The sequence below is a fragment of the Echiichthys vipera genome (assembly GCF_963691815.1).
Source record: "Echiichthys vipera genome assembly, chromosome: 4".
In the NCBI taxonomy this organism is placed as follows: Eukaryota; Metazoa; Chordata; class Actinopteri; order Perciformes; family Trachinidae; genus Echiichthys; species Echiichthys vipera.
In genome coordinates, this window is record NC_139829.1 from 21,010,700 (window position 1) to 21,025,057 (window position 14,358).

The 14,358-nt window shown below is 41.5% G+C and overlaps 1 protein-coding gene across 1 annotated transcript; it reads right to left on the bottom strand.

Annotated features, from left to right (window-relative positions):
• Nucleotides 1–87: 87 nt before the first annotated feature.
• On the bottom strand, nucleotides 88–12,796 carry tpcn1 (two pore segment channel 1). The gene is made up of 26 exons (XM_083912204.1): nucleotides 12,160–12,796; nucleotides 8,232–8,368; nucleotides 7,500–7,676; nucleotides 7,294–7,407; nucleotides 7,045–7,175; nucleotides 6,023–6,111; nucleotides 5,848–5,882; nucleotides 5,680–5,738; nucleotides 5,393–5,492; nucleotides 4,212–4,328; nucleotides 3,977–4,101; nucleotides 3,847–3,895; nucleotides 3,687–3,750; nucleotides 3,554–3,598; nucleotides 3,400–3,456; nucleotides 3,257–3,310; nucleotides 3,064–3,136; nucleotides 2,708–2,815; nucleotides 2,463–2,624; nucleotides 2,199–2,314; nucleotides 1,737–1,783; nucleotides 1,559–1,627; nucleotides 1,380–1,476; nucleotides 1,098–1,237; nucleotides 918–998; nucleotides 88–840 (listed from the first exon to the last, which is right to left on the bottom strand). The coding sequence occupies exons 1-26, from the start codon at nucleotides 12,248–12,250 to the stop codon at nucleotides 694–696; spliced, it is 2,484 nt and encodes an 827-aa protein (XP_083768330.1). The 5' UTR covers nucleotides 12,251–12,796; the 3' UTR covers nucleotides 88–693.
• Nucleotides 12,797–14,358: the final 1,562 nt, after the last annotated feature.

Below are 14,358 nucleotides of genomic sequence, written 5' to 3' on the forward strand. Positions count from 1 at the left end.
TTTTACAGGTCGTAGTAGTTAATGCTTTGCTGGTTTGTGTTAAAAGATACACAGTAGGTAAAAACGCAGTTACCAGCAGCTTGATAATACAGCAAAAATACATAAATGCACTTGACAATTGTAACAGTTTATTAAAACCCCTTCTTAATGAACTCAAATACATTACAGAATAAGAAGTTATATAAAAGTAAAATACTTTGAGTCTGTGTTGAGACATCAGTAAGAGATAAACCGTAATTGTTTTGTTGAGTTGAGCTAAAAAGGAGTGTTATGTATTTATAGTACTTTTGGTCTTTAGATAACTTAGATGTACTGTGTTAATACTGATCAGATGAGCTGTTTAACTAAGGCATAGGGTTAAAGTACTACATGATTTACAAGAGGTCACCTACAGCAGTATACATACACAACATACTGTAGTAGTATCGACTCCTTGGTAGTATTGGCTGCAGTCTTTGAAAAGGCCAACAGAGGGCAACTTTCCCGCTTCAGTGGTCGAGCAACAGACCTTCACTTCTGTCTGTGTGTGTGTCGACGGCGTCAGGAAGGAGTCATCATTAACTCACTCTCACATCAGTCCAAAAGGCCCGGACTAGTTTCCCACTGTGGCGAACTAGGTATGTGGGTGAACTGGAGAAGACCTGGAGTGAAGGGGGTTTCTCTGCATTTGAGATGGTGGTGTGTGTGTACGCACTAGTTGATGCTGTGAGGACCAGTCTGTGAGTTGAGCTGAGGCTCTGGGAACGAAGACGGGTCAGAGACGGGACTGTCCAGATCCCGCTCCAGGCTTTGGTCTCGCTCAGGCAGGTTTTCCCTTGCATACTCGGCATACCACTCGTGCTGAAACGAGACGTAGAGGAGGTTATGACAGACCGACCATTGAGATGGTACTCGGGATCATTTGTCCAGTGTCTTACCTGTATCTCCTCCTCGTACATTTTCATACTGAGGTCGCTCTTCGTCCTAGACCTGCGACCTAGGTACACCAGAGACAAGTGCTGTACGCACCAACGCAGCAGGGAAAGCTGGTAAGTGAGATTTCATGTGAAAAGCAGTGGACTAAAAGAGTCATTCTGTGTGCGTGTGGGTTTTCTTACCCCTCCCCTGTCCATAGTTTGTAGGACTCCCTGTAGAGAGCTGAGGGAGGACAGTCCTGGGCAAGTCTGTTTGTACAGCTCCAGAGTGGTCAGAGCTTCATCACGACTCACCTCTACTTCAAACACTATCCCGTTCTCATCTAGAGAATGTGCACACAGATAAAAAAAAATGACCCACTGAACGCTAATTCACACATTGCACTGTCCTCTACAATGGGGTGTTAGGGCTATTCTGTAAATGTATTCGCACATGCACGCACACACAAACACACTCGATCTCACCCTCTGGGTTCTCCACTGGTTCCCGGTTCTTGCGGCTGTAGTTCATGCGGAACACAAATGCATCCAGAATGAATGCCACGATGATGGTCATCACAACCTGGAGGGACAAAATATTACACACGTGCATGGATAAAAGCAGAGATGCAAATCACAAACGCATATGAGTACACAGGCCTCACCATGGTTACTATGTAAAAGGTCATGAAGTAGAGCCGGCTCCAGTGGGTGGTCATAGAAGTTACTCCTTCCTGTGGGAGAGTGAACACCGTAGCAGTGAGACAGCAAAACCCACTGATCAATGAAAAGACAGCAGAGTGGTGATTGATCAAAGACCACAGGTAAATGGCTTGATCTTACCATGGTGATGTACCAGTTATTGACCACAGTCAGTTCAAACAGAGTCACTAAATAAAAAAGAAAAAAATCCACAAATTAGAAGACAGGAAAGTGTACAAATCTAGAAAAATAGTCCCAAACAAATACATTATTTAGTCCTGTTTAAGCAATGTTTTCTAAAAACTTCAGCGACCGGGTGTGTGGATGGATGGATGAGCTAATAACTATACACTTCTTATTAACAATAGCTTAAAGAAGGTGGAAATTATTCAGGCTTTTCTTAAAAAAAAAGAACCTAATATTCACGAGCTGTTTCATGTCTTAAGCAGGAACGAATGGGTGAGCCACAAACAAGCTCAAGATGTTTTAAAGTACTGAGGGACGAACCAGCGCTTATTTGGTCTTTCCGTGTCATTTGTTGACAATAACAATTATATAGAATATTCCCAGCCTATTTTAAAAGAAAAAAATAAGAGGAATTACCAAAGCTGCTGAGGATGTTGTTGAAGTTATTGAGATAATAGTAGCCTTCTTCCAAAACTGTTTTGTTGCCATAGGTGACGTTGATCTGTCTGTAGGAGTCTGCCACTGTGCTGGTGCTGGAAAAAAAAAACCCATAATAAAATATAATTTATCCTTTTGTGTCAAAAGATGTAAGAAAATGCAGATGACCAGAGTTAATGCCAATACCTCCCAATCCGCCAATGTGTAAAATACTGAGAAATAAATCTCAGTTGCTCGACTCACTTGCAGCAGTTGGGGAAAACCACATCTGCAAAGAACTCCATCCCGACGATGGCGAAGGAGTAGTAGAAGATGATTAAGGTCAACCCGAGACTTGCCATTCTGGGGAAGAGCTCGAACATGGTGTCCAACACATTACGATACCTCTGCTTTATCTTAAACAACCTGTGAAAGATAACCGATCAACATTTTAACATGAAGGAAAATATGACATTTGAGTACATGTTTTACTGAAAATAAAAGTGTACCGGAGCAGCTGAAGTGGTCTGAGAACTACGATAAAGTAAAACGGCTCCATATCGAAGGCAAGCGCAATCAGTCCCAGGAAGGCAAACACTGTCACTGAGAAGTCAAACCTGGACAGACGAGTACAGCGAGCGTCACCATCAAACCACGCAGAACAGTGTCTGAAATGTGTTGAAATTTATGTTTTTGCTTTTCACAGAGTACTGAATGCAAATGTCCAGACAGAGAATAACGGATGTGTGCCGTCTTATGTTTACTGTGGCATTTGGCCTAACCCGTTTACAAGTCTGCAGTTATTGGATTCAGTACTCATTCAGTCTTTCAATCATTAGACCCGGTGTCCAAAGTCATTACTCACAGATTCCACCCAGAGCTGAAATAAGCCATCGGCCCCAAACCAGTTATTTTCAATAACACCTCTACACCATAAACTAAAAAGTGGAAGGACAGAGGCAGAGTTAATATTGGTAAAAATGCATGTGAAAAACTTGAATCCTTGACGTCCTCTAAGAGCAGTAACGTGAGTGGGAGACAGCATCCGGCCTACTCACTGGTCAGAAAAACAATGTAACTCCAGGGAACAAATCTGGACCAGGAGAATCCACCTGCACGAGGAAAGGAAGGTGAGAGACATGTAGCGTGAACCACTTCCCTTCAGTCACACATGCGTTTACGTCGTCTGGAAAGATCTTACTATTCAGTGTGTACGTCTCCACGAGGATCCACACGCCGTTGATGGCCACCACCGCATCTGCAGCCACGTGAGAAAAAAAGGTTTGAAAGGTTTATGATGAGAGACGTTGCCTCTGTGTCAGGACAGCTGGGAGAATGAAAATGATTTTGCTTACACATGGCATATTGGAAGGCCTTTGACTTCACAAGCAGGTTGATGCCTATTAAAGAAAGAGAAGAAAGTGTTGAGAATAAGGATAGGAGATATATTTTGTCTGATAAACACACAGAGAAAAAAACAGAACTTGCCTTTGAAAATGAGGAAGGTCGTGTGTGGAAGGTCATCAAACCAATGTTCTCCACTGCGTCGTGCCTAAACACACACACACGTATATGCAGTACATGGACATTAAAAGTAAACAATATAGCGTGAATTATAACTACACAATATAAATGTCAGGCTACTTACCTTCCACTTAAGGCCAGTGACCTCATAGAACTTATAGAAGTCCTGTAGACTGAACCAGAACACAGAAAATGTAGCAATGCAATTAAATGCAGAAGGATTTTAACTGAAAATGTATGTGCTTCACAGTTACCTCAGCATAGGAGCCCCTGAGGTGTTAAGAGCTTTATATGTGAGGAAGCGGTCTCTTGCAGACATTCGTGGTCTGTAAAATCGCATCAGACCATCAAACTGTTTCAGCGACACGCCCATCGGCCTCTGGAGAGAAAGCGACAGAGACACAGACAAACGCAGTGTCTGTGAGTGCTTTATATCAAAAATAAATGACAAAAATATTAATTGCATGACATAGAGCTCTGAGGTCGTACCTGCCGGCTCACCAACAGCTGAAAGGCATGGTCAATAGCGGAGCGTTTGTGAAGTAAAAGAGATTTAAACTTCATCTTCTCGACGTCATTGAATGTATCAAACACCACTGCTAAGAGCTGGAGGGAGAGAGACAAGGGAAGCTCATGAGGGATCATGTCAAAGGGCTCATTGGATGACATCTCTGTTTTTAATAGAGAGGGAAAGTCCCCCATGGGACCGTATTTAGGAAAAAAAATACGTACGGAAGTCAGCGGTGAGACAAAAATGTTTTGATATTGTTTAAATTGTGCCATGAATTACACGTTGGTCAATTTAAAAGATAATTTTGAGTCAAGAAAGCAGAAATTTGTCGTAGTACCATTTGTGTTTTGTGTGAAACGCACAATAAACGTCTCAGAGCTTACTTGCAAGGTAACATCGCTATGGTCCATGCACAAATGTAACGTTATCTTATCTGATTTGTTTTAATGCAGCACCTTTTTATCAGTTGGGAAGGGAAGGAGTTGAGCATGAGCTGTTCATGTGTATTCAACACCTTTCTAATTATGTATTTTCAGTCTTAAACCCTATCCGGACAGGATTAGTTTAATGTGGGGACGCGGGGTAAAATAGTTTTATCTAAGGAGGTCTGTAATATAAATAGCCATTTGTACGGGATTAAGAAATCCCTGTATTCTACGAGGAGTGGGAGGGGCTACACGATTTGCGCACTACGTCACCTCCCTGTTGCCACGTAGCTTCCTGATACAGAGGGTCATATTCGGACAGACCTAGTTTTACCTGAGGTATTTTCTTACTGAAGGTGAAAATCACTATCATTTTTACTGACATTCCCCGAACTAACTGCTGACATGGCGCATTCGCACAGGACTAAAACCTCTGGTAAAAATTACCTTACCCAAAATCCCCACATAAAACTAATGCCATCCAAATAGGGATTAAGACTTCAACAAAAACTGCGTTCTCAACTTGCAAAAGTATCTTTAAAATTGAGAAAAAAAAAATTTGTTATGAATTCCCAATTCTTATGGGATCAAAATGTCATTTGTCTCTCGCTGTTTGCTACCGTACATTTTTTTTGTCCAACATAAGGTCCCATGGTGGTCCAATAGAAGGGGAGGGACTTGGCCTCTCTATAGGACTGAAATGTTAGAAGTGGTGGAAAGGAGGCCATTTGTACCAGGTTCATGATAAAGTAGAGCTCTATGGAGAGGTACACAATGAAGAAAACACAGGACCAGCGGTTCTTGGAGTATGATGGCATCATCACATCAGGGAAACTACAAGAAAGAGGGAAACAAGGGATACACAAGTCATGAGATAGAAAATAAAAACTGGAATCGACCTTAACACACATGTGGCAAGGGAGAAAAAAAATTATGATGAGCTCTGAAAATAGGAAGTGATGCTTGCATGCCATGTGTGTAAAGATGAAACAGAAAACTGAACAGTGCAACGTGTGCTTACTTTGCTGTGGTCAGCAACACAAACAGACTGACGAGGCTGTTCTCCATAGTGCTGAAGTACTGTGGTGAGAGGAGAGAGCTGAAGTCAGGAAATGTGCCCGCTACAGACACAAAAATCCCTCAAACTTACGTAACTCACACAAACTAACTGACTAAAGACTCAACGTACCGGGTCAGCAGTGTTTGGAGAGAAGAGGCAGAAACCTGGAACGAGACAACAGGATAGTCACGGAAACCCTGTTCATTATGAAGACGGTAGATGATTCACCCTTAACTATTTTTTGCCCTTAAAAGAAAGCAGAAAAGAAGTCTCAAGTATACTTTAGAAGAAAAAAAATACTTACCCAAGATAGCAAATATAACCATAAAGAAGAGCAGCAGTAGGAGGATGTCAATAAAAGGTGGGAGGGACTGGAAGATCTGCCGCAAGTTCCTGATTGGATGAAGGGAACGGTGTCAGTGATGACTTTGTTTAACATAGGGCTGCAGCTATCTGTTAGTTAGCTGTTCTATCGATTATTCCATTGATTAATCGGATAGAAAAATATTATAATTTTGCCTAAAAATGTATTATAATTTGTGTTATTTTGCAGAAAAAAATGAATTATGCCTATTTGGTGTGGTAACCTAACAGTGGTGGGTGTGTGTCTGTGTTTGAGTTTGTGTTTGCGTGTGCATGTGCGCGTGACGGGGAGAGAGAGATGTGTGTTTGGCAATACACTCGCAATTTATCATGAATAAGGTTTACTATTTAAACAATTCAAAGTGGTGCACAACATTCCACATGACGCACGTGTTTACTCAAACAGGTTTCAAAGACAAATAGATTTGTTTAGAAAATTAATTAGAGATAGAGGTTAACCGCAACAACAAGCAACATACAAAACGCGACTGACAGATTTCCTCAAACAAAACTATGAAGACTGATCAGGTAGGTGACGTTATGTGTAACATTCATGAAAACTAAACATAGAGGCATTCACGAGGACAGCTAACGTTACGCATTTTCTTCCTGTTTGTCCGTCACTACGGTAATTGCCTCCTTAAACTGGAACGGCGGCTTACGGTGAAGTGGCGGTGAAACAGGGGGGCTACCTTTGAAGTAAACAATCAAAGTAGCCATTAAAACCAACCATCAGTGAGAAGTGAATGCCATTTTTGAAAGATATTTCACAACTACACTAGTAGCTAATAGTGGAAGACACTTTTTGGAGGCTGAAAAGTGATGTTTTGCGGCTCTGTCTGGTCTTTCCTTTATTTTTTCTCTTCCATTTGGTGCTTGTTGTTATGAAAACTTCTCCATTGAAGAACCTGGAAATTCGACTTTCACCGGACTGTGTGACTGCTTGTTTAGGTTATTACGTACCTGCGCACAGCACCACAGTATCTACAGTCAACCAGGAATATTGGTCTGAGAGCTCTCGTCACTCTCATGTGCGACGTCTGTCTGATCAGAACCACTATGGCCTCCACGAACTGTAGCAGCAACACACACGCCTGTACGGGGAGACAAGACAACATGAACTATATGCAGAGACAGAAGCTGAATCCCAACCTATGACATGGGGGCAGGCAGACAGCAGGGTGACAGAAATGAGCCGTCACGGACGGTTACCTTCACCATGGTCCTCTTGTGTCGTATGAAGGTGTGGAAGCCTAACCAGCGAAGTTTCATGCATAGTTCAAACGCCACCATAACCAAAGCCAGCAGCTCCAGAGTGGCATGGACCTGCAGAGGTATCAAATACATAGGTGCTTTTTATTTTTTTTACAGGAAACTGCGTGCATAAGCTTGGGTTTTTTGTGTTATTGTTCACTCACATAGACATCCAGGCGCAGCGAGGGCACAGCGGGGGCTTCACACAGTGACAGCATCATCAGCAGCAGGCCAGTCAGCAGCTCCATCATGTAGAAAAGGTGGTTGTGGGCAAACAGGTACGCTGCCAGCGCCTTTGGGTTTCGGGGATGGGTGAAGAACTTATCATTGTTCTCTCCTTCCTGCATGTGAAATTAAAACGTTTACATATAAATGACCGTCTGTTACACCAATGCCCTTGTAAACAAGTTCACAAGATTGATTTAGCCTATCGTCACCGGGGAAAGCTCTCTCTGTATTCGAGATTCCCGCACTGGCACGCTGGAAGTGATGCATTTTTGGTCAATGAACCAGCCAGGATTATGGGGGAAGCTTTAGAAGAAAAACTTCAGGCATACGTCATAAGCAGACGTCGACAGTGTTTGTGTAATTCCTCTCACTGCTAGAGGGGTGTGACAAACATTCCCCACTACAGTGATTCAAGATTATAAATTAGCTGTTTGTTTTGTTTTTAAATTCAGAAATGTTCATATTTGTGCTTCTCTACTTTCTTTGTACTTTAAAGTCCCTTGTATCCTAACTGATTTATAACTTCCAACAGCTCTTCATGACGTAAATATAGCCATCGACAGGTAATATAGTGTGGAGGGTTAATAAAAAACATTATATTACCCAGCTGAGCTGCCCTCAGTGCCCTGTACACTCAGTAACTAACAAATGCCACTGCGTGTGAATACCTGCAGGTAGATGGCTGCCTCTTGGTAGTTCATCTCCCAGCTTTGCCGTATGGACACATTTTGGGCCCTGTGGTTTTGTGGTCCAGGGGTTGAGATAACAGCGTTGTTCACTATGTCATAATTGCCTCCTCCTCCATCTGGAAGAAAACAATAATGTGTCAGTGTATTGATACAGCTTAAATAGAAAAGAACAACTTACATTAAAAAAAAAAAAAAAGTAATTTAATCTCCATATTTATCCTTCCGTATAGGGGTCACAGACACACACAGACACACACTGTTCATAGAAGGGACCTACCAATGCAGTCTAGTTCTAACTGTAGGGCATAGGAGGAGATCACTACTGGACTCCCGTAGTGGTTCTGCTCTTCATAGGAACCAGCTGTCTGTCCGCATATGCACTCCATTGATCAAGTTTGCTTTTGTCTGTATTCCCAAGCTATGTGAATGAATCAAGGCCCCTGAAGTCCACAACAACATGTGTGTGTGTGTGTGTGTGTGTGTGTGTGTGTGTGTGTGTGTGTGTGTGTGTGTGTGTTTGTGTGTGTGTTTGTGTTTGTGTGTGTGTGTGTGTGTTTGTGTGTGTGTGTGTGTCATTCACAGTTCACTGGTCTTATTCCAGCTTCCACGCACATCTTGAGATACAGATGGCTAAACATTCCACTCAGGCTTGATGCAAACTCCAGAAACACAGTCAGGATGGGAGTCCTCAAAGATCCAGAAATATTCAGGCCAAGCTGGGATATCAACGTGACACTGGAGACAGAACACCATTCAAAACAATGCTTATGAAGCTCAGTACTTCTTGGACAGCTGGTTGCTTCTACAGTCGATGAGAGACACTGTCACTAGTGGCAGTAAAACAGTAAAACACTTGCACACATTGGCCCCGTGCCTTTGCCACAGCTTTTGGTCTTTGAACCCAATGAAGTCAGTGAAAAAGTGCTGCGTTTGCACTGATATCACATCGTCTATTACATTCCCTTCCTGCCGCAGACAGGATACAGACACAAGACAGATAAACCACAGGAGGAATTGATCCTGTGAGAGAGACTTACTTCAAAAGACAGGGAAGATATCTAGATATCTAATAACACCCAGAAAGCAGTGTGTTTGGACCATCGTAGGACATGATGCAGAATTAGGTCATGATGATCTTTTATACGACACAGATAGTGCTGGTTTAAGAAAGGACTCAAGTTCAAAAGGAACTCAAAAGTATAACTGAAAAAGTAATAAATAAATAAATACAGATTAACTCAATATCATCTAATAACCTTAAATCACAGATTCACGCAGGATCCTACATGAATACAAATCACAGTTTCTTTCTTGGATAAACAATCCCTTCATGTGTCTTTAAGCAGCTGCATATTTTAGTCCCATGTGAGTCTATCTGGGTGCCCTTCACACGCGCTGTACATCACATGTTTCTGCTTCAGGCGAGACTTCTTGGAATAAAATGCAGTGGAGGCCCCACGAGTCTGAAATGCAGTCACAGACTGTCCCTGTCCACCTTGACGTCAAGTGTGTGAAGATCAAATTCCAGTCCAACGGCAGCCTGGCTGTTATCCTGACAGGAGTCCACACCGAGTCTGCTGTGTGCCACTCCAACCCCTCATTTGTTTGAGAACAATAACATGTGCGGAGCTCCCAGTCAAAAACACAGTGGCGTTGGGCTCACAGAAACACAAACAGGCTCAGCGGTCATGATAGCCGTTCCTCCCAGGACCAATAAAATCTGGTTTTGCGGTGATCTGATGGGTCAGGCGTAAAACCGAACTCCACTCTTCTACCCAAGTAAGTGATCTGCCACTGAGGTGATACGATGCAGCCTTCTTTCTCTGTGTCCAGGTTCAAACCCCCTCTTTCCAGAAAGCTCCAACAGCAATCAGCAAGAACAGTGTGATACTTCCTCCATGTCCACCACTCCCATATATCCTGAGAGAAAATAAAAAGAACCGCTCTCCTCTTCCTGTTTACCTCCAGAGCCAGAGAAAGTGATCCAGTATGCGCACATACACAGACACACTTACACACAGGGAGCAGACATTCACACACACAACACACACATGCGGCCCATGAGCACCGGGGAGGGGCTGGGGGGTGCATGGGACTGCTGAAGCAGCAGTTTCTCAGATGGGTCAGTTTGTAGCTTATATGTGAGGAACACAAAGGCAGCAGGATTACTATGTTGAGTGGATGCATGGATACCCATACGTACTACACGCACACACACATACACAAACACACGTGATCTCAGAGTTTGGTGGAGAATCTCTGCTCAACACTAAAGCAGTGTGGCCTGGACGTGCAGCATGTGTGCAGCTGACTGTCAACAACATGAAACAGCTTCAGACTGCGCTAGTAGCGCACATCTGGTAAGTGGACGGACACTAACTTCATTTCACAGTATACTGCTATAATAACATAAACAAATATACTAAATAATCTTCGATAGGCAACGATATATACAGTAAATACTTCAACAAAAACAAAGCATTGTGGAGACAGAAATGTAGAATGATCACAACTCATAATGAAAGTTTATTCCACTCAGTTGCCAGTTTCTTTGGTGGAAAATGTTTAAGAGAATTGTTGAGTCAATTGATTGATTTGCTGTGATGTTGTCCCCTCCCATTTATATAAACGAGGGTAAACTAAGTATTAGAAACAACTTTCAGTATAAAACAATGCAATACAAACTGATAATAGCCTCCAAAATAACTACAAAACTGAATCAACACCAACAACAGTTCCAACAAAAACTTAACATTACATTAGATTACATTAGTTTTCTGTGATAGATAACTTGGCAACTGTTTGCATTTTCTCACATGTATTTCATTTGATCAGAAAAATTAATAAACTAATTGATACATTTTAGTATCCAAAGTATAAATCCATTGAGAAATCAAAGTAAATAAATAAATAACAAAAAAGAACTAAATTTAAGTACTGGATTTCACTATTATTATTGGTCTTGTTTATAATGTATGTGCATTTCGATTTTTCGCTGTCAAAGCACTGTACTGTTGTGTTTAAAGGTGCTATACAAATAAAGTTATTATTATCCTAAAATAAACTAGAGTCGGAAAAAGGGAAATTACATCCAATACCATGCCAAGATTGTGGAGGACTAAACATGACTTAAGTCTCAATACATAAATATATGCATAAATAAATAGAGAAATAAATTAATTAATCAATCAATGCATGAATAATGTATAAATAAAATAAAATACATAAATAAATGAATAAATAATATACGTATCAATAAAAAAATAAAAGAATACGATTTTTGTTCACCTACATTTATTTCTGTATTTCTGTGTACATATGTTAATGAGGCAAGAGGTCCTCTTTATTTATTCATTTATTTCAGCTTTTTTTTGTCCATTTATTTATACATTAATTTGTACGTTTATGCATTTTATTTATTGAGAGTGTGTCTATACCAGCTCTGTAAAGTGTCCTGAGATAACTTTTGTTGTGATTTGGCACTTTGAATAAAACTGAACTTAAGTCAAGTTTAGTCATCCATAAAAGATAGTAGCAATACCAACACTGATGTCCACATTCACGGTCCATGCATATAACTCTTATAAGCCTGTGAATGTTCTCATTCGTCCAGGTCATCGTTAGCCTCAAAGCAATTTCAGTCAAAAGCAACTGGACTTGGTTATTTGTCTGGGAAGTTTAACCTCTCATCCAAGAGGCTTCATCAGTTCATGAACGCATCTGACCAGGCTGGGACTGGTCCAGGACCAGGACCAGGACCAGGACCAGGACCAGGCTGGGACTGGTCCGACCAGGCATATCTTTCTAGACAAATAACCAAGTCCAGTTGCTTTTGACTGAAATTTATTTTAGGATATAACTCTTATATATATAACACAGTATGGCTGGGGATGAGGGTATGACCTACTTTCGTCTCCTCTCTCAGTCTCCTCGTTGAGCAAACCGCTGTTTGCTTCGTCCCAGGTTAAGATGAGAGGCACATCGTCGTCAGACTCCATATTAGCAGATAAACAGACTGCAACCAACTTTGCTTCACTAATGTTTAATTACAGTTAATCTAAGATACCCAATAGCTAAATAAGTGCGCGGTTGTTCCGCAAACTGCGCGACAACAGCCCATCAAAAGAGTACTTTTTCCATCCTGTGCTAACTGGGATGAGAGCTAACTTTAAGTTTAAATATCTGTGGAGAGACATGCAAAACAGGAACTCGCGGCTTTAAAGTTGTCTGGAGAGGACAAGGCCTGTCGGGTGAAGATTTGGTGTTTGTCCTGTCACAGACGAGTCCGCCAGCTCAGTGTCTCTCAGGCTAACCAGCTGAGACTGTCCGTGTGTGTCCATCACACCGTCATCCCCGCACGCACACACGGCTTTCTGCGGGATAACAGGTGTTGTTATGCGCGCTTGGTAACATTTAACCGATTACTACAAAGACACCGATGCTATATCTAACCTAGATCAACGTCCCCACTAGCAACAGTACTTAACACTTATAATAGCGATGGTACAAGAGCTCTAACAGTGCAGGGTAACATTACGGGTGGATCAACAGACCTTCGCGACACCGGAGCAATTCACGGCAAGCTGGAATGAACGGGACAGACAGATTTTCAAAATAAGAGAAGCCTGAATGGATTTAAAGGTTGTTTTCGAACTTTCTACCAGCGTTCGGCGTTCCGCCCCCTCGTTACCATGGTAACAAACACACACCAGGAACTTTTTAAAGGCAAAATCCGGCGTTTTTCTTTCAAAACAAGAAAAATGAAAACAACAAACAACGATATTTTTTAAATGTTTTGTTTAATCTAATCAAACTCTTATATTTTATGCCAACTATACATGAAGTGTGGATTAGTTAATTAGTAGACCTACGGAAAATTAAAGGTTGAATATGTAGAATCTTCATTAAAAGCTATATTAAAAAAAAAAAATACACCCAGGGGTACAGAATGAAAGTATTGCTTTTCCATAAAAAATGTTTTAGTCAGAATTTTTTTTTTTTTACGGGTTTGACAATGGCTTTCTGTCACGTTCTGTTTACATTGTTCCAGCCAATAGTAACAGGCATTGCAGGGTTGCCATGGTTGTCCGTTGTTAGGCTACAGAAACAAATAATCATTCTGAGTTGAGAGCTAGCTAGCTAATCGATTACACACAGATTAAGTTGGTCAGGGGCCCCTACGCTACTGTTTGTTTGCCCCCCCCCCACATTATTAATCATGCTTTATAAGAAGAAAAGACCCTAGAACAGAAGAAGAGTCCGCAACCTTGAAAAATCCTGTCAATTTAGGATTTTCTTTAGTAGATCTTGGTCCGTCGTCGTTGTGCGTTTCTTTGTCATGCTCGGCTATCACATTTCCTTTCTGACATTTTGCCGCTATACTGTTTGTTAACAGCGAGTGAAGTATCATTTGACAACAAAACTGACCTTATGAACCCGGCCACATGATGAAGGCTGATTGGGTAAATGTGTCTCATATCTAAACAATCAGCGCTAATGTTTCTAAGGGCCCAATAGAAGGCAACTTTTTTAGTGTGTAGTGTAGTGTAGTAAATAAAATAAAAATGAAATGAGTCTGCACACGTGGGGTCCCTAGGCCAGCCTGTGCATTCATCTCCCTCTGATTACACACCACGCAAAGAAAGACTTTCAGTTGAAGACTGGCTGACGTTAAATACTCTTGTCAAATTAACTGATTAGTCTAAATTAGTTGTTGCCCTGTATGACTCATCCCTTGACATGGTGCAGGCTGATCTCTCGACACACGAATCTGGCAACCCGACTGCTGGAGTTATGTTGTTGTTGTTGCGTCTACGATCTTGAGACACTAGATGGCGGAGTTCTGCTCATTCTCCACATTCAACCTTTAAAGAATATACTGTAAAAACCTTCTTTTTAAGACTGTCACGTGTATTTATTTATTCAGAAAATAAAAACACTCAAATATGCTTACATTTATTTCCCTCTATCTCAAAAATGAGCCACTGATTTGATACCATACTGCGTTAGCGGTATCCTAGCAACGGAGAGAAACATGTCAACAATATTTTCTGCTTGCAGCCCAGGACAGCCACAGGAGGTAACGTTGACTCAGCCCATACATCTA

What these genes read in the sequence shown, in the direction of transcription:
- tpcn1 (XM_083912204.1), bottom strand. Translation starts at nt 12,250, where the DNA reads ATGGAGTCTGACGACGATGTGCCTCTCATCTTAACCTGGGACGAAGCA. An exon ending in ACAAGAGGACCATGGTGAAG is followed by an intron (nt 7,176 to 7,293) that starts GTAACCGTCCGT and finishes CTCCCCGTACAG; the next exon opens with GCGTGTGTGTTGCTGCTACA. An exon ending in AGACCACTTCAGCTGCTCCG is followed by an intron (nt 2,625 to 2,707) that starts GTACACTTTTAT and finishes TATCTTTCACAG; the next exon opens with GTTGTTTAAGATAAAGCAGA.